A 27755-nucleotide genomic window follows, 5' to 3' on the forward strand; every position below is an offset into this window, starting at 1 on the left:
ATGTTACAAGGACTTCTTGAAAAAAGAAAGAATAATAAAAAAGTAATAACTACATACCTATCAATAATTACTTTAAATGTAAATGAATACTCCAATCAAAGAACAGAGGGTGGCTGAATAAATAAGAAAACAAGCCCCATTCATGTGACATCAAACTAAAAAGTTTTGACACAAAAAAACAAAAAACCATCAACAACAAAAAAGAAAGAAAGAAAGAAAAAAGGCAATCTAATAAATGGGGGAAGATTTTTGCCAATGACACACCCAATAGGGGTTAATATCCAAACTATATAAGGAACTCATAAAACATAGCACCAAAAAGACAAACAATCCAATTAAAAAATGGACAGAAGACCTGAATAAGCATTTCTCCAAAGAGGGCATACAGATGGCCAATAGGTATGAAAAAATGCTCAATGCCACTAATCATCAGAGTGTTAACAAATTAAAATCAATTTGAGATAGCACCTCATTCCTGTCAGAATGTGTATCAATAAATCAAAAAACAAGTGTTGGTGAGGAAGTGGAGGAAAGGGAATCCTCGTATACTGTTGGTGGGATTGCAAATTGCTACAGCCACTATGGAAAACAATAAAAAGGTCCTCAAAAAATTAAAAATAGAACTACCATATGATCCAGCAACCCCACTTCTAGGTATTTATGCTAAGAAAGCCAAAACACTAATTCGAAAAGACATATGCATTCCTATGTTCATTGCAGAATTACTTAAAATAGCCAAGATATGGAAGCAACCATAGTGTCCACTGATGGATGATTGGATAAATAAGATGTGAAACATACATACAATGGAATGTTACTTAGCCATAAAAAAAAGAATGGTATTTTACCATTTGCGATGACATGGATGGACTTGGAGAGTATTGTGCTAAGTGGCATGTCAAAAAGAGGAAGAAAAATGCCATATGATTTTACTTATATTTGGAATCTATAGAACAAAGTAAAGGGACAAACAAAAAAGAAACAAACTAATAGATAGAGAGAACAAATGGTTGCCAGGTGGAAGCAGGGGTTGGGTAAAATGGTGAAGGGATTAAGAAACACAAATTAGTAGTTACAAAATAGTCATGGGGATATAAAATACAGCATAGTGAATACAGTCAATAATATTTTAATAACTATGTATGCTGTCAGAGGGATACTATCCTTATCGGGAAGATCACTTCACAATTTCTATGACTATCTAACCACTATGCTATATACCTGAAACTAATATAATATTGAATGTCTATTGTAATTGAAATAAAAAACTTTAAAAAGCAACACCAACAACACATTTACTGAAATCTAAAATTTTACCATCTATAATAATAAAAGGGTAATATGCTAATTAGACTGGACGTCTTCCAGACATCATTCTGGACATCCTTCCTGATGAAGCCAGGGCCAGAGGGAAGCCAGCCTGGGTCCTGGGTGCCAGAGGGAAGCTGGTGCCAGCATCTGTGGGAAGGAAGGCCTATGCTTGCTTGAATTTTTGTGCATCAGGCCTCTAGTCCTATATAATAAAAAGCTAATATGCAAATTGTCCCCTCGTCTGAGAGTTCAACTGGGAGTTCAACCAGAATTTGGACCAGGGGGCGGGGCCAGCCAGCGCACCGCCCACGGCCCCTCCCCCTGACTGGCCCCACCTCCGATCACCCCTCCCCATTGGGGATGGGGCCAGCTGGCCAGACCCCACCCGTGCACGACTTCATGCACCAGGCCTTTAGTATGGTTATAAAGAACTTCTGCTTCTAGAACTGGTTATTATTTTAGGCAAAACATGTATTTTTCAATTAAATAAATGGTGTTAAATAGACTCTTAATGGAATAATTTACAACACAGTGGAATCCCTTTGCAATACAGTTTTCAAGAAAGAGAGAATTTAAATTTCTAAGTTTAGATATTTTATAATATTATTTCAGTTCAAATGTGAAACCCAGGTTAGAAAAAAAACACAACTCTCACCTAACAATTATATGATACCAAAATAAATATAGTCTAAGAAAAAAAAAAGATATTATATGATATAGTTTTGGAACTGAGAAGCACCAGGAAGATTTCATGATTATTACAATAAGTAATTAGATCCATTTAAGAATTCATTTAGGCATATTATAAAAGTCATGTTGGTATGATTTAAAAGTCACATTAAAAATTCTTATCCTTGACCAAATTTCATATCTCTATTGTGGGAAACTTTTCCCAAATATAATTTTCTATCACTATATATTTTCCAGCCCCTACCTTCCGTACTTACTAAAACAAAAAATGCAGTGCATCATATTTCTACAAATATGGTTTTCTTTGACCAATTTTCCATTATAATCATAAAATAATGATAGGTAGACCAGTACTAAATTTTAAGAGTAAGTACTACACAAAACTAAATTCAGAGCAGCGGAAAATTAATTTTATGACAGAGCACTTCACCTTGGTATCAAAACCGAAGTCTTCATCCTCTGATGGAGGCCATGAATCATCAATGCCAGGTTTGCTGGAAAATAACCAACAAAAATAAGTGAGTTCATTTTTTTAAAAGATCAACCAAAAAAATTGAGTGAAAAGTCAGCTATCTGTGTATTAGATGAAGCTTCTTGATATGAATAAATTTTGGCCTGTTTTTAAAAAAGTTTTTAGCTACCTATTTCTACCTCCACCACTCCTCCAGCCTATGAACTATTCAATAAAGCCACACCCTCTAAGTTCCTATAAAAAAAGGGTGACAACCAATATACTGGCAAAGCCTGAAGTTAATTTGTTTTCTCCAAAAGTCCTGAAATCTGAATTGAAAATCCAATAATGGCTGACATAAGTTAAAAAAAAATCTTATGACCTAAATCAATGTAGAAAGTACACTGTTTCTTCTCCATTGCCTGTCCTTGGTTCAAAGACTAATCTATATCAGTCAAAAATGGCAGTCTTGGTTATTTAGGATGAAAACCACCTAATAAGGGGACTCCATTTCTTCCTTTTACCCTAAAACAGTACAGGGAGTTCCTTGAAATATTTAAAAGTTAAATGTCCAAATGTTGAAGAAAAGACTTATTTGTTAGCCTTCCCACTCTCAGATCACTCTTCTACTCTTCTATAGGTTCCATGGCAGTCCCAACCTTTAAATCTTCAGCCTCTGAAGGCACAGACTACTGAAATAAGGATGGGCTCAAATGACCAAGAATAGGAGCTCTCTATTTCCCTGCTCCTGGAAAACAAACTAAATGGAGTTGCAATGATCCGCTCATAACATAGGTGTGCCACCAACTACCCAACTCCATTACTGATTTGACAGCCAGTCCTCCTGCCCAACCCTCCATGCACATGGGAAGCACACCAGCTAACTGGGAAAAGAAGTAGAGGTGAGAAGACACCTGCCTTGGAACATAGATCTATGCAGTTCAGCATCTCCAGTCCCCTAGGACTCAAGGGGACCTAAGCCCCACTCTGTAAGTCAGAATTCAGGTAGATGAACCAGTCCTGTTTGCAATAAAAAGAATCTTTCCAGTGGCTCAAATGCTTTTAATATCTTTCTACAGAAACCTTGACTTTTGCTAGTTCCTCCAATTAAAGGAACAAAAGACCAAAGACTTCTTCAGGACTCCCTTGAACCCTTTATTTTATTTTTAAATATACTTTTATTGTTAGTATTATAAATATCTCCATTTTTCCCTTTACCCTTCTCCTCCCAACCTCTACCCACACCACCCCTCCCCCCAGGTTTTCACCATTATATTGCCCGTGCCCATGGGCTAGGCCAGTGGTCGATAAACTCATTAGTCAACAGAACCAAATATCAACAGCACAGCGATTGAAATTTCTTTTGAGAGCCGAAAACCGACTTCTGCGCATGGGCCACGAAGTTTCAATCGCACTGTACGTGCGCGCCCGCACGTGGTATTTTGTGGAAGAGCCACACTCAAGGGGCCAAAGAGCCACATGTGACTCTCGAGCCGCAGTTTGCCGACCACTGGGCTAGGCATACTAGTATAAGTATGTAAGTTCTTTGAATCCTTTATTTTAATCTCCCTTTCTAGACAACTCCTAACATCCTGTGGTCTTCCTTGCTGTAACCTATCTTGGAATTGTCATAAACCCCAATATTCTGATCTCTTTTCCCTTATCTGATCTCTCATCTCTTTTCTAAAATCCAGAAACTTGCTGTTCCTCTTGAAACTTGGATTTACCTGTTAATTTCATTTTTAATCTTCCTCCACTGCATTCACTAAACCCACGCCCTACTTTTCTATTATTAAAACACTCACCTACTGGATGATAAAAAAGAGTACTAAACTTAGAAACATGAATTTACATCTCATGTCCACCACTTAACATATCCAAATAAGTCATTTTAATCTCTTTGAGTTTCAAATTCTCCATGCAAGCGACCAGTTGGCCAGGATGTTAAAAACAGGTTGAAGTACTAAAGGGTGTTTTAATTAATTAATCGCTAAGATTCCTTAAACTCTTGAAATTCTATATGCTTTTGATTCTGGCTATAGAAAAATGGAGAACACATAGCTGACAGAAGTGGAGAAAATAACACGAGAAAAATACCAAGAACAGCAGAGAAGAAAATTTTAAAAGTCATGGAAAGAAAAAAAAAGGACTCTAGGAAAAAACTTCATACAACTAGGCAAAGTTAGTTGCCTGAAGGGAAAACCAGACTAGGAAGTCAATGAGTAGAGAAATCAATTAGAAATATCCTCTTAATGCTAAATACAATTGACATAACATGGTCCATACATAGACATTCTTCACTTAGAGAAAAATAATTCATTTCAAGAAGAACAGATACCATTATACTTAAAAACACTTGCCTGATTAGGGCTTCTGTAGGTACAACCTTTGGTTCTGGCCATAGCTAACTGAGATGTGCCATAAAATCTTTGATGGGTAAAACGAGGTACTATTTAACACTGCAATTGTCAAGTATAGTAAGACAAATGCTTGGACTAATTGGGCTTCTTAGGAAACCGCTAAATCAGAGTTAACACACAATTAGGTTTTACTTTCTGAGTTGATCTGATTAGCATCTGTATCTCGATGCCAGTGCTACAGAGGAACTTATTAGTGTTTGTTGAGGGACAATAGAATAATTTGGGAGCCAAGCAGGTTGATAGTCAAATCATGGGTCAGTCATTTGCTAACTATGGAATCATGGGTCAATTAATCAACCTCCCTGAACCACAGTTGCCTCATTAATAAAAAGTAGGCTACAATAGCACAGCTACTTTGCAAAGCTATTGTGATGACTGTATAACACATGTTAATTACATAATATAGTGTCTAGTAGAACACTCCAGAAATGTTAGTTGCTTTTCACTGCATTCCCTTAGTTAATATATAATTTTTAAAAATCCACGAAATCCTACCTCCTTAAAGAGTCTTCTTCAGAGCTCTCATCCGCTATTAAAGAAAAAAATAAAATACATTTAAAAACAACAACAGAAAAATACAGGACTTCAAAAGTACCAGACTGGTTCCTTGTGAGACCTTGTTAGAATCACACCTTAAGACTATACTAGAGTGAATATTAACGATACTATTGGTAGGCCATTAATACATTACTTCCTCTCCTTTATATATCAAATGCAAGAAATGAGAAAAAAGAATGGGATCTATCATAATTTGAAACCTACAATTAAACTGCTATTACAATGATCATAAATAATCCTAACCAAACCACATCAGACTGACAGAAAATGGTATCATTAGCAGAATCAGTATCATAAACTAACAATGTCAAACTTAAATAGCATGATTTTTCTCAACTCCTTTCATTAAGAGCAGTTAGAAGAGAGTGTACTTATTTTGCTGTAACATAATACAACTTTTCCAGCTCTTCGGTGAAGACTAGCCAGTTCAGGATGAAACACTATCACAAAAAAGCTTGGTTGCTAGGCACCATACTTTACAGCACAGTAAAACATAGGAAACAGACTCTTTATGGGCCTATTTCCAATTGCAAGATACGTATGAAAGACAGTGATTCCAGTTGTACAAAGTATAACCCCTTGAGATCATCTCCTCCCATTGCTAGAGTCTACCTAGACCTACCTCACAGAGCAGGGTGGTCCAAACAGTTAGTGCTCTGCAGTAGTGCGTGAGGTCATTTTTCTCAAACTTCCCCATTATATGGCAAATGCCTGTACAAATCATGCTTTTTGAGCTTATATGGCATATGTCATCAGATTCTACGCTGATGAACAATAACAACAAACCCCAAAGATCAAAGAACATCTTGGATAACTATGTTCAATTACCTTGAAATTTAAAATTTTAAACATTCAAAAAGATATCCTCTGTATGATTCCAACTATATAACATTCAGGAAAAGGCAAAATTAAGAGAACAGTAAAAAGATCAGTGGTTTCCAGGATTTAAGGAGAAGGGAAGGATGAATAAGCACAGCACAGAGGATTTTTAGGGCAGTGAGATGATCCTGTAATGGGGGATATGTGTCATCACACATTTGTCAAAACCCATACAATGTATACCACACCAAGCGTGAACCCTAATGTAAACTATGGACTTCGAGTGATAATGATGAGTAACTATTTAGGTTGATGTGTGGTACATGATGACAGTCAGAAAGTTATTTCACAGAATACCTGTCCTTAAATTAGTTTTTCTTGGTACTTGTTTTAGAGATTCTTGTAGATCTATATCCATTTGAATAAAGGCATGAAAGGTCTAAATGAAACAATGATGTCAGAAAATAATGTGAAACAAGCAATAATCCTATTTTAATCAGAATAAAGAATTCTAATGATTGACAACATATTCTATGGTATGAAACTTTCTATAAAGAAAATAAAAACATCACACTGCCAATTTTCTCCAACTAAGCAGGGTTTAATTTCTTTTTATAATAGTTGTGAGTCAATCAAATAACTGGGATAACCACAGAAAAACAATAATTACCATATATAGTTTAATTGTATAGTAGTAATTATAGAGTCCTTTATTTGTTCCTAATTTTTTCTTATTTTCTTGTTAAACTAAAAACATAGCTCACCTATTAAAGGCAGCTATTGATAATGGACAAGTTGAAAAATCAAAGAAACTGCATCCAAAATATAGGATGAGTTATCCATGGATATTCCATCAAACTAAACATGTATGGGAAAAAAACTGATCTTTCCTGTTGACCTGTTGCTCTTCCCTGTTCATGTGATAAAGTCCTGTTCTTCATGCCCAATTTAAATGCCAGTGTACAACCTGGAAACCTATGAATCGTATCAATTTCTCTCTCCCCATTAACTTTTTACATTCAATCATCACTAAGTCATATTAACTGTACCTATTTTCTGTCTCTGCTTTATTTTACCATTCCTTTGCCCTAGTCCCGTGATCGGCAAACCGTGGCTCGTGAGCCACATGCGGCTCTTTGGCCCCTTGAGTGTAGCTCTTCCACAAAATACCATGGCCTGGGCGAGTCTATTTTGAAATGGCATTAGAAGAAGTTTAAGTTTAAAAAATTTGGCTCTCAAAAGAAATGTCAATCATTGTACTGTTGATATTTGGCTCTGTTGACTAATGAGTTTGCTGACCACTGTTCTAGTCAAACATGGGCTCTTAACAGATGAGGAGGCGGGTGGGGGCGGGGCGGGGGGAAGACAAAACACACCAATTATTGTTGCTATTTCTTAAATAAATAAGACTTTTTTAAGCAAAACAAACAAAAAACATACAGGCCTAGGAAAAGACCATATTTTAAATTAAATAAATTGAGCTTCCTGATTTTTTAATTTCAACTTCATAATGGACTGATGCTAGTCCAAGGAAAATTCTACCCACTTTTTAAAAACTTAACTCCCCATTATACACTTGAAGTGTCTGGCACATATTATGCAATAATAATAATTATGATTACTGTCTTAGAGGGTAGGGACAGTATTTTTAAAATGTTTGAATTCTGCAACATCAGAATAATATTTAGTGCCTAAAAGACAATTGAGAATTAAATAGCAAACCAGTAAGCAAACAAATTAATAAATAAATTTTGAAATTTTCTTTGAAAATTCTGTTTTAAGAAAACCACAGAAATAAACCAGGGACAGGTCTATGATATGACAAGCACCTTAAAGGCCAAAACTCTATTTCATCTTTGTTTCCTATAACTTGCAAATCCAACCTACACAAGTTCTTTGATAAAGGTCTACTAAGTCCAAGTTGTCCTCATACAGATCAGATTGCACAATGAACTAGGTGCCACATATGAGTAGCACAGTAGCATTTTTGTTATAGTGAAATATTTTTGTACTTTTATTATAATTTGTTGAGTCCTGAGTTGGGATATTTGAATATCTATTATGATTATTTTTTGACCAATGGCAACAGAGCACCTTGTTCTAAAGAAATTACAGTGTCATGGCAATTATCCAACAAACAGAAGGAAACTTCTTGTAATGAAGACAACATAGCTCATTCTGTTTTGACTTCTGAAGAATGAAACTGATAATAGTGAGACCTTGTTGGTATAACGATATGTAAAATAACTTATGCTTCTCGACAAGGCATTGCCTTTCTGACTTCTGTACTATATTGGTAAATATCTTTAAAAAACCAGTTTCATTGGGATTGCAGCACACTGGACAAATATAGTTCTTACTGTTTGCCATTTGTTTGTGGTACCAGGAAAGTATTAAGCTCCTAGTTTTAGTAACTTTTTTTATTGAAACAAATCACTATGTAATAACAAGTATTCATTTACTAAATGTAATCCATTTGCTGTAAAAAATAAACAAAAGATCATCCTGGCCAGTTTTGCTTGGTGATTAGGGCGTCGGCCCGCAGAAGTGTCGTGGGTTCGATTCCCAGTGAAGGGTGCATACCCTGGTTGCAGGTTCAATCTCAGGCCCTATTTGGGGCACATGTAGGAGGCAACCAGTCGATGTGTCTCTCTCACATAGATTTCTCTCGATCTCTCTCTCCCCCTCTCCTCTTTCCTTTCCACTCTCTAAAGATCAATGGAAAAAATATACTCGTTGAGGATTAAAAAAATAATAATAAAAAAATAAGGAAACAAAAGATTCATTTTTATAACAAGTCCAATTTGTTATAATGTGACTAGAGAGGAAACATAAAACATCCTAACTTCAAAATCTTTTCTTTTGTACATAAAGACATCATATGGGATTTTAGGGGTAATGACTATATAAATGAATTTCTTTTCAGACAATATTGCCCCAGATTTTTTAAATTACCTACAATTACTTTTTAAATAATTCTGAATATTGAACTATTTTAAAGAAATTAAGAAAAAAAACTATACATGCAATTTACACATTTTTTTTTCACTGCTTTTTCATTATCAAAATTTCCTTACTCTTACTTTATCTAGGTGGGACCACCAAGAATAATTCACTATTAGAAGTCTTACCAAAACTTTTGCTACTTTCAGAAGACTTTTTAGCTCTCCTTTCTTCTTTATATTCAGACATTACTTGTTGATTGCTGTGTATAAAAAAAGGGTGATAAATAATATTACTATCTTAATACTAATATAAAAATATTTTCCAAATATATTATATTCTTAGGATATTTCAAATAATATCAAAGTTAATATTAAAACTTTAATTATACCATACACTTCAAATTTGTTAAGTTCTATAAACTCTTTATTAAGCATGTAATTTTTAAAAAGTAACGTGAAACAGTCATGATTTGAGGGCAGTATATATAGTTCAGTTAATTAGAGTTAGCTTGACATAATGGCAAGTGTCTTGAACTCAGACATCCTAGTTCTACAATAGCTATTTATTCTCAAACAAGTCACTTTTCTTTGGCTCAAAGTCCTCTACAAAATAAAAATCTTACTTTACAAGGTTGTTAGGATGATTAAATGAGATAACATAGCAAAAAGTGATGCTCAGAGAAACAGTAAGACAAAGAAAAAAATCTGTTCATGAACTTTATTTGTTGAAACTATTTCGGAATCCCAAATAAATCCCAATATTGGTTTTTCATAGTTTGTAACATTCAAAATGTTACAGTTTTCAGAAATTATTAATTTTGGTTATTGGCTATTCTTTCTTGGTGGTTTATAATTCAGGGTATCTCAGCTATTCTATAACTTGCAACTAAGTTTATTTATAAATATACTAGAGGCCCGGTGCACAAAATTCGTGCACATGGGGGGAGGGTCCCCTCAGCCCAGCCTGCACTCTCTCCAATCCAGGACCCCTCGGGGGATGTCCGACTGCTGGTCTAGGCCCGATCCTGGCAGTCAGACATCCCTCTCAAAATCCTGGACCACTGGCTCCTAACCGCTCACTTGCCTGCCTGCCTGATCGCCCCTCACTGGCCCCCCTGCAGACCTGGTCACCCCTAACTGCCTCTGCCTGCCAGCCTGATCACCCCTAACTACCTCTGCCTGCCAGCCTGATCATCCCCAACTGCCCCCCCACTGGCCTGGTGGCCCCCAACTGCCCCCCTTGCCTGCCTGGTCGCCCCACGCAGCCTGCTGCTCGGTTGTTTGGTCGCCCCTCACTAACCCCCCTGCCGGCCTGGTTGTCCCACGCAGCCTGTTTGGTTGTCCGTTCAGTTGCGACGGTTGCTTAGGCTTTTATATAGATAGATTACCTCATGAAGTCCGATAACAAAATGTTACCCTATCTTTGTAACAAATGCAGAAAACCAATAGAAGTCAGAACTTGGCCTGGACTACTACTATCCCTTCTCTACCTACTCCAACTGTGAACCTGCAGATCTTTATGAGAATGATGCTTAACTTCCCTGTCCACCCCCAATTGGCTTGGACAATATAATCCTACACATGGATACTGATGAGTCATGGATGGGACTTTAGCAATTCTAAGGATCATTAACTTTTGATTCACAGCTTTCTGTTGACTGGCTTCCATGTGAGGCATAATTTAAAATATTTTGAAACCTGAGGTAAATTCAATTTACTTAGGAAAGTTTCATTGTTATGGCAAAGAGATTGCTTGAGGGGCCAACCTCAATTATGGAATCTCAGGCAAGTTGGTGCCTACTACTCTGGGAAAGATGATATGGGATCTTACACTATCTAAACAAAGATGCTACAGGATATAAAGTACCTTGGGGTACAGATCTGGTAACAAAAGAGAAAGGAAAATCTGGTCTTTTCCTGCAGGATTATTTGAACCTCTCTGACAACTTAGAATGGCTCCTAGCAAAAACACAAACAGGAACTCAAAGGGTGACTCGTCCACCAAGGTCTGGACTAAGAAGTGAGCTCCACATAGGCTTTCCAGTGTGGGGGAAAGGCTGTGGGTGGCTAACACTAGGAGGTCCAGCTTCTAGAACACGGTGCTGGTGACTAGAATAGTGACTGAGCATACAAGCATCTACAAAACTAAAAAAAGCTGTAATTTTCAAGTGCAAGTGTGAATCAACATGAAAGCTCAGGAATCTGGATCAGCAATGGCCACCTGGGAGCAAAGGTCAATCATGACTACAGAATCAGTTTCAATAGCAACTCTGTAGCAATAGAATCAATGGAAACAACACAAAGATTAGACTCTCCTTTTTTACCTCTCCATCTGACTTGTGAAAGAAGGTTGTCTCCCTTGGACTTAGGTAATTCTTTAGGTTCTTAAAAAATTCAAGGGGGAAAATATAGGAGATAGCCCCCAGAAAATACAGTTTTTTCTGCTAAAGTGAACACTTTAAAACATCAAATAACTAGTTAGAAAAATCAGTTATTTGTACTCCAAGCATAAGAGTTCTACATGGAATGAAATAAATAATGTTAGGATGCCTAAAGATAAAGGTCTTAAAAGTTCTGAGATAAGGAACCTGGCCCATTGCTACTTCTAACTAGTCAAGCCTTTTGCTAGGTTTCTGGCTGATGACATAGACTAACTCACTGCCATTCCCAAACTGCCTGAACCAAACTATGAAATCTCACCTATTACGCAAAAAGCAACAGTGAAGTTATTTTAAGCCTCATTTTAGTGATTACTAGCATTTTAATGTAAACACTTACAAATTAAAACTACAACAAAAGCATATTCTTCTGCAGTCCACCCACAGTTATCTTGAGAAAAGACATCAGTACCTTGCTGAAAAAGAAGCCTGACTATATTTTCAGATTCATCATTTACAGCAAGCATGAGTGTTGTATATGTAACAGAGATCACTTTACCCTCAGGAACTTCAATTATGTTATTTAAACAGCTAATTTGATATACTTACCAAGTCAAAACCCTGTTGTCTATCTAGAATTGACCATTTATGTGCTGAAGTGTTCACCTTTGTAAATTACCTCCAAGGCTAAAATAAAGGGACAAAAAGGAAGCCTCCTGTCCTACTTGGGTATTGCGTAGTAGAAGTTGCTAATTTTAAATCCTCAAACGGATAAGGAACTATGCTGAGGTCACTAATCTGAAGTAGGTGAAGATTATAATGTAGAATTTCCTGTTTCATTCTTAGTCTGATATTATATTTCAAAGTGAGCTAGAAGTCAGAATAGTAAAGCTATTTGGCAGGCTTAAAACAATAATCTACACTAATAAAAGAGAAACATGCTAATTGACCGTACCTTTGCAACACCCACCAGCCAATCAGGAGTGAGTATTCAAATTAACCCAACAAAGCTGGTTGGGTTAATTTGCATACACAGGCGCTCTGAGCGGTCAGGGGTGGGCGTTCTGCACCACTCCAGCCGCTCCGGGCCTCTGAACAGCGTGGGAAGGCAGAAAGGCGGCTCCAGCCAGAGTGAAGGTGGTGCCAGCATCCAGGGGAAGGAAGGCCCATTCTTGCACCAATCTTCGTGCATTGGGCCTCTAGTGCTAATAATAATTATAACAATAATAGCCATACTTACAGTTAATGATGCTGATAAGCAGCTACTAGCCACTAAATTAAATGCTAGATAACCTTATACACGATCACCCTAGAAGGATATAGTATTATTCTCCATTTTATATGAGGGAACATATTTGATAATAAGTAATTAAATACCTATTAAAAATAAAAACATCAAAATATACTAGAAATGAGAAAGGATAAAAACTGATGAGCCCACAGTGTCTGGTAGCAGTAATTCATAGTCATTAGGGATAACCTAATAACATCAGTATTCATCAAAGAAAGAAATCTAGAGCAGAGTCATCCAAAAGACAAAATCAACTCCTATTTATGCTTAATATACATTTTTTTAAGGAAAACTATATACAAAGTAAAAGTTAAAAAAAAAAACTACAAGAGAGACTAAGTCCACTATCTATATATATAAAAGCCTAATATGCAGTGTTCCCTTGGGAGTTTGACCAACCAGAAGTTCGATCACTCAATATGACATGCGCTGACCACCAGGGGGTGGTGTGGCACGAAGGAAGGCTCTGGCCAGCAGCCGGCAGCCAGGGAAGGAAGGCCCCGGCCGGCAGCCAGCAGCCACTAGGTATCCTACCCGTGCACAAATTTCATGCACTGGGCCTCTAGTTCTATCATGAGTAAGTAAACTAACAGAGTCCATATAATATCTATAATAATAAAAGCGTAATATGCTAATTAAACCAGACATCCTTCAGGATGAAGCCAGGGCTGCAAGGGAAGCCTGGTGCCGGCAGCTGGGGGAGAGAAGGCCTACTCTTGCATGAATTTCATGCATTGGGCCTCTAGTAAAATTAATAAGAAACTTCTCTATTTAATATAAGAATATATGACCCAAAAAATCATATTACAAATGATATCAGTCAATATTATAAATGAATATGAATCCTGCAGTATATTGTTTTTCCAGTTGCCCAGTAGTCAGAATAATTGCTTTTCTACCTAACCGATGTGTTGATATTTCTCACTATATAAAGATAAGTTAATCTTCTTATTAACTTAATTTCTGACTTGAGTGATTGTGACCACTCTAGAACAGTATTAAGGTTTATAAAAAATGAACTGTACCTTTCCATCTGATCAACTGTGCGTATTCTTGCACCTCTATTTACTAAAAATTCCACCATATGCGCTTTATTTTCACTTTGAGCAAGAGAAAGTGGTGTGAGGTCATCCTGTAAAGCAGCAAAAACAATTTATAATTTATAAAATTACATATATCCAAACTGAATTTTAAAACTTATAAAAGATCCTCTGGACTTAAACATCCTATATAATAAAAGCCTAATATGCAAATTGTCCTCTCAGGCAGTCTTTCAACCAGGAGTTCAACCACTCGCTATGACATGCGCTAACCAACAGGGGGCGGCACGGAACATGGTGGGCGTCAGCAATGTGCTACAACCTCTCGCCAGCTACCTGGGGGTGGGGGTGATGGGGATGGAGGTGCAGTGAGAATGTGGGGTGTCTGCCAAGCTTGCTCTCACTCCCCCCGCTACCCTCTCCCAGGATGCCAGGGCTCACGCGCCAGGGGAAGCTCCAGTGCTCAGGTATCTGCGAGGAGCACACCCCAGACCTTCATGGCCTCTTCTGGGTGAGCTGGACCGCAGCCGCCGGGACAACAGGGGCCAGTCGGGTTCCCCATGGGTTCACACAGGAGCCGGTCTGCGAGGACGGCTGGGAGAGTGTGCGCTGCCCGCACGGCTTCCATGCAGCACCACTAGGCAGCCCAGAGGCCCATGCTGCACCCTGGCCCGCGGCGTCCAGCCACGCTCACCGCATCTCCACATGGGGACTCAGGCGCTGTGACTCAGGCATAGGAGGCACGTGGGGGCCCAGGGGCCCAGGTGCTGCCCAGGGCCCAGAGGTCAGCTGGGACCTGCCCTTCCACACCAGACGCTTGTGCTTTGATCACCAGCCAGGCCTAGGGGCTGCACCCATGCACGGATTTCGTGCACCGGGCCTCTAGTATAATATAGAAAGTAAATAAAAAGTAGCCCCTTCCTTCTCACCCCTGTGCTGTCACTGGTTGCTCCTTCCCTTTAAAATGCCCTCCATTCCATCCTTCAAAAGATTAGCTGCAACACCATTCTCTAAAACTCACCTCAAACATTTACAGTACTGGTTCCAAGAATCTTTGTTCCTATCACAGTATCTATTGTGCTATAGTGTCATTATTTTATTGCTCCCCATCTAAACCCAGAGCTTCTTGGGCCTATTTTTTTATCTCTGTGTCTCCAAACTAAAAAACATAGTAGTAAATGCTTTAAGTATTTTTACTGAATAAATAACATAAATGATTAGCTCCAGAGTAGTTTCTTATATATTTCAAAGAATATGTAGTTTACCAGAAGTTCAGTACTTTACCCCAATAGAAAAAGGATCCAGAAAGATCATCTGTGTTTAAGAAATATTACAAAACTATACACTGTATGCCTAGTACTAAAAATGTTTAACTTCGCTTAATCCTGATTTGACAGTAGTTTTCTGTCGCAAACATTAACATTTGAAAAATTACAGGGTTTCAGGTATACAGTTTTGAGAATTTTTCAACAAAGGTGAAGGTTTTCTCCAGGTTACACACAGTTGATGCTCTTCTACCAATGTTATCAAGAACCCAGATGTCAACATCAGTCACTCTTGCTCCAAAAGGGTCTCTAAAAAAATTGACTAAATTAATAGGCTTCAAATGAACTCTGATTGCTTATTACTAAGTAGTCCATGGTTTTCTTCCTTTATGACATGATAGTTTTTTATTTTAACTGTTAGAAAGCTCAATACGAAACTATATTCTCAATTATGTTGATAGTCTTGGGATGTTGCAGTGAATCTTTTGAAGAAGGGAGTGGAGGGCATTATAAAGGGAAGGAGCAGCCAGTGACAGCACAGGGGTAAGAAGGAAGGGGCTCTGTTTTCTATGCTCAGTAGTTCACTCCTAATCCCCTTAATAGAATGCTTTGCTTTTTATTTCTCCCTATGTTTTTATTGATTTCAGAGAGAGGAAGGGAAAGGGAGAGAGAGAAACATCTATGTGAGAGCAGAACAACGATCTGCTGCTTCCTGCATGCCCCTACCAGGGATCAAGCCACAACCTGGGCATGTGCCCTGACTGAGAATCGAACTGGCAACCCCTCAGTGCATGGAAGGATGACCAACCAACTGAGCCATACCGGCCAGAGTAGAATATATACTTCTTTAAAAAATTGTTTTTATTCTGATTTCATTGTAATTGTACTTAAAAGTATTTTATATTTGAGGCAAAATATAAATCAGAAGCAAAAATATAATGGCTTATCAATAAAACGTTTAACACTGATCTATATAAATTATTTTTAGCACAATGAAAGCTACTAAATCACTTGCATTTCTGAGGAACAATGCTGAGGAGAAAGATATAATATTGTTTGGAATATGTATCCCCTATACAACTCTAACCATGATTAACCTCATGAGACTTATAGACATTCCAATGAGAATATGATTATTTATAGGACATATAAAGAAAAAGAGTTTTTTAAAATAATAACCTATAAATTCTAACTTGAAAAATTCCATTCATTCCTGGAGATTACTATAAAGCATGTATTATAAATTAATGTAGATGATCTTGAATATCTTGATGTCTTTAATAAAAAATACTATAAAATAGGAATTGTAAACTCAAGTACTTATGGAGGCAAAGTAGGTGAGCCAAGTAAGTGAGGAATCTAGGTGAGGACAGCAGCAAACTAGAGAACACATGTTTCAAATGCAAGGGCAGCTCTGCACAGCATACCAAACAGCAGTGGGGGCTTATGGGATGCCAGATTTTATTCCTTAAGAGAAGCGTGAAATTCAGATTTCTACATGAGTCTTCTAAAATTTTAATATTGAGTCAACTTATGAAGGCAAACTAAACATATCCAGGGCCCATATTTAGTCAGGAGCCCACTTGTGTTTTTATATTTGCTGTGTTTTTAAGTGGTCATACATGAAGCAAATATTTGTATGTAAAACCTTTCCTTTCATTTGTATCATGTTTTATCAATATTTTTTACCCCAACATGTAATAAAAATCATTATTTAGACTGATAATACCCATTATAAAAAAATCTTGCTAATAAATATTAAACTACAATCGATTTACGTATATTTATTTCTCCCAGATTGTTGATGTGGGACAAATAAATAATTAGTTCATAGAACTGCTGGAACTAAATCATTAAAGCAATTCTCATCTTTATTGTTATTAATTTCATAGTTTTTTATGTATATCTTTTTAATAATTTATTGATTTTTAGAGAAAGAAAAAGGGAGAGGAGAGAAACATCAATGTGAGAGCACAACATTCACCGGTTGCCTCCTACACAACTTCCTACTGGGATCAAGTCGGCAACCTAGGCATATGCCCCTATTGGGAATCGACCCAGCAACCTCTTGTTGCATGGGACAATGCCCAACCAACTGAGCCACACCAGCTAGGGTGGTTTTTGATATTCTGATGTTTAAAAATGCCATCCTGATTATGCCAGGGCTCTGTGAAATTAACAGACATACTGACACAATCTATCACACTGCTTCAACTAAAAAGAAGACTCAAGACTCATGATATTGCAGGAAAATCCCGCTTGTAGTAAGCATTTGGTAATCTAAGGACTGAATGAGAAAGGATGAAAAATTCTTAAAGGGTTAGATTCTTATTAATACACTGCCCGTAAGCAAATTTCTAAAGACTCTGTGTGCCAGTGAATGATTGATGGCTGAAAGGAAAAAGGTGTTCTTTAAGTCATTAGATATCATCAATAATGTTCCCTATAACTTTTCAGGAGAAGAGGTAGAACCAGTTGAAAGTCAGGCCAATATTCCTGGAAAGGAAAGAGTTGAAGGAAGTATCACCTATCAAATTCCAACTCTTCTAGAGATTTCTTAAGTTTGTGAGACTTGTGAATTTATACATTATACTTATCCATTCAGTAGTTCTTAACCAAGAATTGTATCAGAATCTCAAGGAAATACTTCTACATATACACATAGATGCATATTTCTACATATACATTAGATTTACTCAATCTAAATCTTCAGGGAAGAGCGGAGGCTTGTAAACTTAAGTTCCTCAGGTGATTGTGATTCACCAGCAAAATTCTAGCTGAGAACTAGTGCAGTACACCATCACTTTAGTCTCATCTCAGCAGCACAATTTCTATTATAGTATAAAATGCTTTGCTATGTTTGAGACTTAAGATAAAACCTATTTCTGTGGCAAATTTTGCTCTCCTGTGTTGTTTTATATTAATTAGAAAAACTCAGGTGCAAAAAATTATTTTTAAAAAGAATTTTGACTCTGACAAATTGTTTTCACAAATATTTGTCATAAGGGCATAAAAGAGAGCTGTAATATCTACTGCTTCTTCAGAAATGTCATTATGTAAAGTGAAATCCTGGACAATTAAGTTATTTCAAAACATTTCAATTCAGGGAATGCTTGAGCTTCCAAATATGTAAAATTGACCCTACCTGTGTCAGCCAAGACCATTCCTGTCAGGGTTGCAGTGGTGATATATAATGTATGTCCAGAATAAAAAGCAGGTGAACAGCTTTGCCATCACCTGCTCCCTACGTACAACTACAACCCCTCTGAGGAGCTACATGAGGCTTATGTGGAAAACCCCAAGGTGGTATGTGGCTGGCAGAGTGGCTACAAGCATAAGTGGATGTCCTCGCTAGATGTTAAGATATGACCTGACTCTCTTTCTGCAATCTTCAGGACCTTGGGGTCCTGGAGAGTTCAGGGCCTGTGGACTGCTGCTTCCCCTTCCCACTTGCACTCCTCCAGCCCCCCCGCTGAGTACTAGGTCTCCTCCTCCCACCCATCCCCAAGAGCACCCATTTCCTAAGCCCCTGCCTGCATAAGAGCCAGGACCCATCATCACTTCATCCCTCCAGGCCTTCAGTCCTTTGTGGGCTCTGAGACCTATCACCCACTTCCAGGCACTAACAGGAAGTTGTTCCTTCTGGAGTGAAAGGGAGATAGAGCTTTGCTCCTTCAGTGGACACTACATTTCTCCAACCCTCTTTGACTGGGCTTTGGAGTAGTTTCCATGGTAACAGGGTCTGACAGTGTATGTATATGAGAAAGAAAACGCTTTTGGCTAAAGTAAAAACATGTATTTCAAATATTTTTAAAATAAAGTTACCTTGTTTCTCGCTTCAATATTTGCCTTGAATGAAAGCAGTTTTTCCACTATAGCTATATTTTGACCAAGGACAGCATAGTGGAGAGCAGTATTGCCATCGATGTCCATTATGTTTGGATCAGCACCATGGTCTAGTAGAATAGCTGCACATTCCTCTTCCTGGCATTGTACGGCCTGTCAGTATTATACCAAAAAGTAGATTATAAATTCTAGTAATTTAAAGTAAACATTCCACAAGTTTCACCAATAACGTAGTTAAATGAGATAAATTCATTTTTATCCTAAGAAATTGAATCAAATCCACCTCATGTTGACATAGTTGGCTACTACATACCTTAATCAGAGCTGTCCTGTTTTCATTATCACAGAGGTTCAATAGGCATTTTCTGTCTGCTAGGAGAGTTACCACTCCTGGATGACCATTGACACAGGCCAAATGTAGAGCGGTCCTATGAAAGTGAAAGGACTCCTTAGGAACTTAAGAGTGCACTATCTCAAAACATACAATTATTCATGTAATTGTAGACATTACATTTATCTCTATGCCTTTAAAACAAATATTTAATTTTCTTCTGGAGACAGTACAATATTTATTAGTTCTAGTTAATGAAGGAGCGGCCTATTTGAACAGAGAGAGGATGACCTGGGAATTCAGCTCAACTTGTGTTTGATCTTATTTTAACTGTCATGTATTAGCTACCTATCACTTGGCCTTTCTGAACCTCAATTTCCTCATCAACAACACGGGGATAAAAACAGTAGTGATCTCAGCATGGCTCAGTGGTTGAGCATCGACCTATGAACCAGGAGGTCATGGTTTGATTCCCAGTCAAGGCATATGCCCTGGTTGTGGGCTTGATCCCCAGTGTGGGGCATGTCTCCCTCTTCATCTCTGAAAGGAATAAAAATATATTTAAAAAAATAGTAAGTGATCTCACAGATCACCATTGTTTGCTTATATAAAAAGCTAAGTAGTGTTTACTATAGTTCCTAGCATAAGAAATCTCAATAATTGTTAGATTATCCTAAGATATAAAAACCCAGGGTCCGTAACATCCAAAACCGAGGGACCGGAAGTCAGTGCTGGGTTGCCATGGTGATCAAGCACTGACTGCCGAGGGGGCTGTGGATCAGGCCCAAAGAGAAACCAGGAGAGAAAAGCAGGGTCTGATCCGTAGCCTCCATGACAGCTATTGATCAGCACTTGCCTCTCTCTTTTGCCCAGGCCTGGCCAGCAGCCATGCCTCTCTTTCTCTCGGGCCTCCACTGGGGCTGCTGATTAGCCCTGCTTCTCTGATAAGGCCCGTTGATAGGCCCGGAGACACTGACTGGCAAAGAAACCGACCAATCAGAACCAAATCTGGGTGAACTGCGAGGAGCCAATGGCTGCCTAGGAGGTGGAGATTTTGACGCTGACTGGCATAGAAACCGACCAATCAGAACCTAATCTGGATGAAGTGCGAGGAGCCAATGGCTGCCTAAGACGTGGAGCTTTTGACGCTGACTGGCATAGAAACCGACCAATCAGAACCTAATCTGGGTGAACTGTGAAGGCTGAACCTAAGGTGGGGACTGAGGAAGGGTTTTAAGGGCAACAGCTGTTTGATGTAAGAAAGCGGTTCAATTTTTTAATGACCAGTTTGGTAGTATAGTGCATATGGCTGGCTATCAGTCCAGATATAGGGATTATGTATTTTTGTCTGCCAAGAGCATCTCCTCCTGCTGAAAAAGGCTTCCCCCACCCCCATTTAAGCAATCTGATCCTATATAATCTATCTATACTACTCAAAGGGTAATATGCTAGTAAGACTGGGTCAACCAGCCATCTTCCGGACATCCAACTTCCTTCCAAAAAAAGCCATGGTGGTGAGAGCTGAGGCAGAGGCCATTAGGGGTGATCAGGCCAGCAGGGGAGGGCAGTTGGGGGCGAGATCAGGCTGGCAGGGGAGGGCAGTTGGGGGCAACCAGGCCAGCAGGGGAGGGTAGTTGGAGGTGAGATCAGGCTGGCAGGGGAGGGCAGTTGGGCGCGAGATCAGGCTGCCAGAGGAGGGCTGTTGAGGATGAGATCAGGCTGGCAGGGGAGGGCAGTTGGGGACAACCAGGCCAGCAGGGGAGGGAAGCTGGGGTGAGATCAGGCTGGCAGGGGAGAACAGTTAGGGGCAAGATCAGGCCAGCAGGGGAGGGCAGTTAGGGGCGATCAGGCAGGTAGAGGCAGTTAGGGATTATCAGGCTGGCAGGGGAGAGCAGTTGAGGGCGAGATCAGGCCGGCAGGGGAGGGCTGTTGGGGGCAACCAGGCCAGCAGAGGAGGGCTGTTGCAGGGTGAGATCAGGCTGGCAGGAGAGAGCAGTTGGGGGTGAGATCAGGCTGGCAGGGGAGGGCAGTTAGGGGCAATCAGGCAGGCAGGCAGAGGCAGTTAGGGGCAATTAGGCAGGCAGGCAGAGAGGTTAGGGGCGATCAGGAAGGCAGACAGAGAGGTTAGGGGCAATCAGGAAGGCAGGCAGAGGCAGTTAGGGGCAATCAGGCAGGCAGGCAGTTGAGCAGTTAGGAGCCAGTGGTCCCAGATTGCAAGAGGGATGTCCGACCGGCAGCTGGACATCCCCCAAGGGGTCCCTGATTGGAGAGGCTGCAGGCTGGGCTGAGGGAACCACTCCCTCCCATGCACGATTTTCATGCACCAGGCCACTAGTATTATTATAATTACTACTATTGCTACTTTACAAGACACATCAATTAAGTAAAATCATATCTACTTTGCAGATGTGTTTTAAGAATTAAAAGTACACTGTATTTCAATGATTCTAATATGCTTACTTTTTCACATCTAACAATATAGGGGGGCGAGATCAGGCTGAGGGACCCCACTGGTGCATGATTGGGGCCAGGGAGGGATGTGGGAGGTTGGCCAGCCAGGGAGGGGCCGCAGGAGGGGTCCAGGGCGTGTCCGGCCTGTCTTGCTCAGTCCCGATCGGCTGACCACCAGGGGGAAGATGCTCCTACTGGTAGGTTAGCTTGTGAGATCCGGGGAGGGCAGCTGGGGGCCATCGGGATGGAAGGGGAGGGCAGTTGGGGGCAATCGGGCTGGCGTGGAGCAGTTAGGCATCAATCAAAGTGGCAGGGAAGCGGTTAGGGGGCGATCAGGCTGGCAGGCAGAAGTGGTTAGGGGTAATCAGGCAGGCAGGCAGGCAAGCTGTTAGGAGCCAGCAGTCCCGGATTGTGAGAGTGATGTAAACCGGCAATCAGACATCCCCCGAGGGGTCCTAGATTGGAGAAGGGGAAAGGGACACCACCCCCTCCCATGAATGAATTTCGTGCACCAGGCTTCTAGTAGTAACATATTTGCTATGTTTTATTTTTTGTTGTAATAAGAACATAACTAAATTAATTTACTAGAGGCCTGGTGCACAAAATCGTGCACAGGTAGAGTTCCTAGGCCTGGCCGGCAATCAGGGTCAATCTGTGGGGCGACTGGCAGGGCAATTGGGGGGCCCTCACTGGCACCTGCCTTGGCCAGCCTGGCACCACCCACTCGCCACCCCCCGTCGCCTCCCTCTGTGGGATGACCTGGGAGGTGATTGGGGGCCCCCGCTGGCATCCACCTTGGCCGGCCTGGTGCCACCCGCTCACTGGCTGCACCCCCCCACCGCCACCTCCCTCTGCAGGGCGACCAGCAGGGAAATCTGGGGGCCTCCATTGGCACCCGCCTTGGCTGGCCTGGGGCCTGTGGGCTGGGGGCATATGCCCTCTGGTGATCAGTGAGCATCATAGCGACCGGTCATTCTGTCAGTCATTCTGCCATTCAATCGATTTGCACATTAGGCTTTTATTACATAGGATAATCACTTATATATTATACTAGAGGCCTGGTGCACAAGTGGGATCCCTCTGGATGGCCCGCAGGGATCTAGCTGAAACCTGCAGTCCAACACTGCCTGCAGCTCCTACCTGCCGCTCCTGCTCATCCCAGCCCCACTGTGCCTGCCACGGGCTTGTGCCCAATCAGTCCCAAACGGGAGAGGCTCTTGCTGCCATAGCAGCACTCACCAGCCATGAGCCCTGTGTCTGACACCCTTCCAAGGGAGTGGCCTGAGGGATCGGGCTGAAACCGGCTCTCCGACATTCCCCGAGGGGTCCCGGATTGCGAGAGGGTACAGGCCTTGCTGAGGGACCCCACTGGTGCATGATCGGGCCGGGGTGGGACCGCGGGAGGGTTCCAGGGTGTGTCTGGCCCATCTCACTCAGTCCCAATTGGCCAGACCCCAGCAGCAAGCTAACCTACCAGGAGGAGCATCTTCCCCCTGGTGGTCAGTGCACATCACAGCGACTGGTCTACCAGTTGACTGTCTGCCCCCTGGTGGTCAGTGCACATCATAGTGAGCATATTATGTTTTGATTTGTTGTTCAGTTGTTCTGCTGTTCAGTCTATTTGCATATTACCCTTTTATTATATACGATGTAATAAAGCTATCCTATATAATAAAAGCTAATAGCTGTATTCAGTTGTCCGTTCAATCAATCAAGCATAATATGCTGATGATATGCTAAGGCTGCTCAACTGCTCGCTATGACATGCACTGACCACCAGGGGGCAGACACTCCAACAGGTAGGTTAGCTTGCTGCTGGGGTCTGGCCAATCGGGACTGAGCGAGACGAGCAAGATGGGCCCTCCCGCAGTCCCTCCCTTGTTGGCCAACCTCCCACATCCCTCCCTGGCCCTGATTGTGCACTGGTTGGGTCCCTCGGCCTGCCCTGCGCCCTCTCACAATCCAGGACCCTCAGAGGATGTCAGGGAGCCAGTTTCAGCCCAATCCCACAGGCCAGGCTGAGGGACCCCACTGATGCATGAATTCATGCCCTGGGCCTCTAGTATAAAGTAAAAAAAAAATGTGTACAATTAGATATATACATACTAGAGGTCCAGTGCATGAAATTCATGCACAAGGGGGGGGTGGTCCCTCAGCCCAGCCTGTGCCCTCTCGCAGTCCGGTAGCACTCGGGGGATGTCCAACTGATGGCTTAGGCCCGCTCACCAGCTGTGAGCCCGGCTTCTGGCTGAGCGGCGCTCCCCCTGTGGGAGCATATTGACCACCAGGGGAAGCTCCTGCATTGAGCGTCTGCCCCCGGTGGTCAGTGCATGTTATATCAACCAGTCATTCTGCCATCAGGCTGAATCTGGCTCTCCGACATCCCCCGAGGGGTCCCAGATTGCAAGAGGGTGCAGGCCAGGCTGAGGGACCCCACTGGTGCATGATTGGGGCCAGGGAGGGATGTGGGAGGTTGGCCAGCCAGGGAGGGACCACGGGAGGGGTCCAGGGCATGTCCGGCCTGTCTTGCTCAGTCCTGATCAGCTGGACCCCAGGAGCAAGCTAACCTACCAGTCAGAGAGTCTGCCCCCTGGTGATCAGTGCACGTCATAGCAACTGGTCAACCAGTCAACTGTCTGCCTCCTGGTGGTCAGTGCATGTCATAGCGAGCAGTTGAGCAGCCTTAGCATATTATTAGCATACTACGCTTTGATTTGTTGAATGGCCAACTGGACAACCAGACACTTAGCATATTAGGCTTTTATTATATAGGATACTCTATAAACACATAAAAAGATTCCTTTTACTTCTGAAGAGGTTAAAAGTTGTCAGAAGGTGCCAATCCTCAAAAACATTTTTTAAAAAAAGTGAGGAATTATTTTTTATCTGTGTAAGATTCATATTCCTGCTCTTCCCCAGGATTATTTTAATAATAATATACTTTTAATAGAATTTCTATACTTGTTCATTGTAAAAATCAGATTTTTAAAACTGGAAATGTTCAGTTATAATACAAACTAGAGGCCCGGTGCACAAATTCATGCATGGGTGAGGTCCAGTCGGCCCACCCCGATCGGGGCCAATCGGACCAGGCCGGCCGGAGGGAGGGGCCACAGGCAGTTGGCTGGCTGGCCCCTCCCCCGATTAGAGGGGGGGGGCGATCAGGGGCAGGGCCGGCCGGGGGCACAGGCCACAGGTGGTTGGCCGACAGCCTCGCCCCCTGGTCCAACTCCCAGTTGAACTCCCGGTCAAACTCCCAGTAGAAGAGACAATTTGCATATTAGCCTTTTATTATATAAGGATGTTCAAGAATAAATTTTATCACATTTTGCACTTTTTTTTTTGGCTAATATAAGGTCATAGTCTGTGTGTATGGCTAATCAAACTGATTTTTGTCTCCCTTTCTGATCTACCAAAGTAAATCTTTGCATGTCAACATATACCTCTTATCTATACAACCTTCAATGGTCATATATTATGCCATCCTATGGATGTACTGTAATTTTTAAATGAAATCCATTTTTATGAATTCTTAATATACTATTATGAGCAGTGCTGAGAAAAACAAATTTTATGTATTTTAGCTAATCTATAATAATAAAAGCATAATATGCTAATTAGAGTGGAAGTCCTTCCAGACTGAGGTGGGGCTGCAGCCACCATGGCTGTGAGGGAAGGATCCAGGCAGCCACCGGCAGCTGCGAAGGCCCGCTCTTGCACGAATTTCGTGCATCGGGCCTCTAGTTATTTGATAAAGATATTTTAGTATAACTAGAATTAATGGGCAAAAACAATATATACATTTTTAAATGTGGTACTAATAAACAAGTTGTCTATTTGAAAAGTCAAAAGCAACTTAAACTTTAAGTAGCAGTATAAGCACTATTGCTGGTCATCTTCACAAACTTTGTGGATGGAAAATGGTATTTCACTCCTTTTCTTACCAGTGACACTAAATATTTTGTCCTATGTCCACCATTCCCTTGTACATGTGCTAAAAACGCTTTGTCCAATTTCAATTTAGAGTTTTTTTCTTGTTGATTTCAAAGTCTCCTCTGTAAAATAAAGATACTTTTTCTCCAATATGCATACGTTGTAAATATTTTTCAAGTACATTTTCTTAATATTACTTTCTGATACAGGGTTTTAATTTTTTACATTGCTCAACCTATTTTTCTTGCTTTTGAAGTCTTTGACAACTTAAAATATAGATAGATAGATAGATAGATAGATAGATAAATAGGCATTTATGTTTTCTTCTAGTAATTTTCATATTTTGTATATTTGAAATTTTTAATCTATATTCCATCTGGAACTTATTTTTCTGAAATAAAATGTAGCTAGTTTTCTCCAAATACTTAACAATTATTTCTCAACCATTTATGAGTAATTCACCTTTTCCTACAAACATGAAATGTCACGAGTATCAAACTCTAAAGTATTACATACATTTGGGTGTTTAGACATTTCTAATCTGTTCTAATAATTTCCGTCTTTTCTATTGATAGATAAATAACTTGTGGAAATTTATAGCACATGTTATCTAGAAGGGCAAAACTTTATCTACTAACTACACAATGATTTTCTTAATTTCATCACAACAATAAAGACAGCATGTGTGACTCAAAAATTTTAAAACCATATTTTATTGTTTATGTAAAATTAATAAATATAGGAAGAGCACACATTTTGAGAAAATAAATCTTCCTATTCAAGACCACAGCTATCTTTTCACTTCAAAGTTCCCTTTGGGGGTCCTTCAATAAAGTACATAGGTTTACACTGATTTGTATTTGTTACTGGATTTTATCCGAGGAATTTTTAGGCCAAAAGTTGATCTATAATGAGAATTATTTCTCTCATTATGCATTTGGCTATAATATACAGCATTATGGTATAAAAATGTGAACATCAAATATATAATGCTAAATATACTTAATTTCGTTTCTATTATTGCTATTTAATTAAATCACTTTAAAATGTCAGTAAATGCTCTGTAAGAGAAATTAGGAGTGGGTCCTTGAGTTTTTGTTTTTGCTGCTCATGAAAGTCGGCCTGGGCGCTGGACCCCAGGTAAGGTGTCCACCACCGACCTGCCTGGGGCGCGGGAGGGAAGACCGCCCAGCACCTCGGGGACAGCAGGGCTGCTCCCCCACCTGCTGAGCCCAGCTGGAGTGCGGCTTCCCCCAGGTCCGCCCGCCTCCTCCCGGTGGCCCGGCGGGAGCCCCGCAGGCCCTATTACCTGTTCATCTTGTCTCTATCATTCAAGCCATTTATCCGGAGCAACAGAATCTGCTTCACTTTCGCTACGCTGCCCACGCTGGCAGCTCTGTGGATCTTCCCCAGGTCTCTGTCTCGGACGTGGTACCCGGGCTGCGAGGGGCCTCTGCTACCACTCGTCAGCCTCTCTCCCCTGCTCCTCCCGGGGCTGGAGGCCGCGCCCAAGGGCGACACGCCCTTCCTATTCCCAAAGCCAAAAATCTTCTTCATCGCAGAGCGCCTGACGGCTTCAGGGAAGCCTCACCTTCCCCTCAGCTTTGCGCGCCGCCTCCTGAGTCCAGCACTATGGCTCCAGAGACGCGCACGGCCTCAGAACACAGCATCCGGCCGGCAGCGCCGCGCTTTGAAATCTTTCAGCTTGCAATGATTGTAACCCAGCAGAGCTCCTCTGCACACAACTGCGCGTGCGTGCCTCAGAGCAGACGTCACTGCGCTTGCGCACCAAGTCCCTGCGGCCAGAGATACCCAGAGCGCATGTGCAGGGTCCAGATTTATAAAATCTCAGGGATTGCTTCTGGCCACCTTTCTAACTTCAATGGAAATTGGCCGAATCTTGCGAAACATTTGCAAAGGTTAGAATCACTCCGGTGGAAAGGGGAATCTTTACCCACTGGGGGCTAGGGTGGCGTGGAACTTAAGGATGCTAAAGGCCTCCTCCCCCAGAAAACTCCCCTAAAAA

At 41.0% G+C, this 27755-nt stretch overlaps 1 protein-coding gene across 9 annotated transcripts in view; it reads right to left on the reverse strand.

Moving 5' to 3' along the window:
- Positions 1-27516, reverse strand: part of LOC308252626 (ankyrin repeat domain-containing protein 26-like) — a 141693-nt gene extending 114177 nt beyond the window's left edge. For 7 of the 9 annotated variants that reach the window (XM_080677401.1, XM_080677400.1, XM_080677398.1 and 4 more), the window contains exons 1-7: positions 27039-27516; positions 19328-19442; positions 18994-19167; positions 13889-13995; positions 9381-9454; positions 5368-5401; positions 2432-2495 (exon numbers count right to left, since the gene is read on the reverse strand). In XM_080677401.1, the coding sequence (XP_080533527.1) occupies positions 2432-2495; positions 5368-5401; positions 9381-9454; positions 13889-13995; positions 18994-19167; positions 19328-19442; positions 27039-27286 (816 nt within the window). In that variant the 5' untranslated portion in view covers positions 27287-27516. The remainder of the gene's footprint in view (positions 1-2431; positions 2496-5367; positions 5402-9380; positions 9455-13888; positions 13996-18993; positions 19168-19327; positions 19443-27038) is intronic. The other 2 variants (XM_080677405.1, XM_080677404.1) reach the window with 2 other exon arrangements.
- Positions 27517-27755: the final 239 nt, after the last annotated feature.

Source organism: Plecotus auritus, assembly GCF_963455305.1.
Source record: "Plecotus auritus genome assembly, chromosome: 1".
Taxonomy (NCBI): Eukaryota; Metazoa; Chordata; class Mammalia; order Chiroptera; family Vespertilionidae; genus Plecotus; species Plecotus auritus.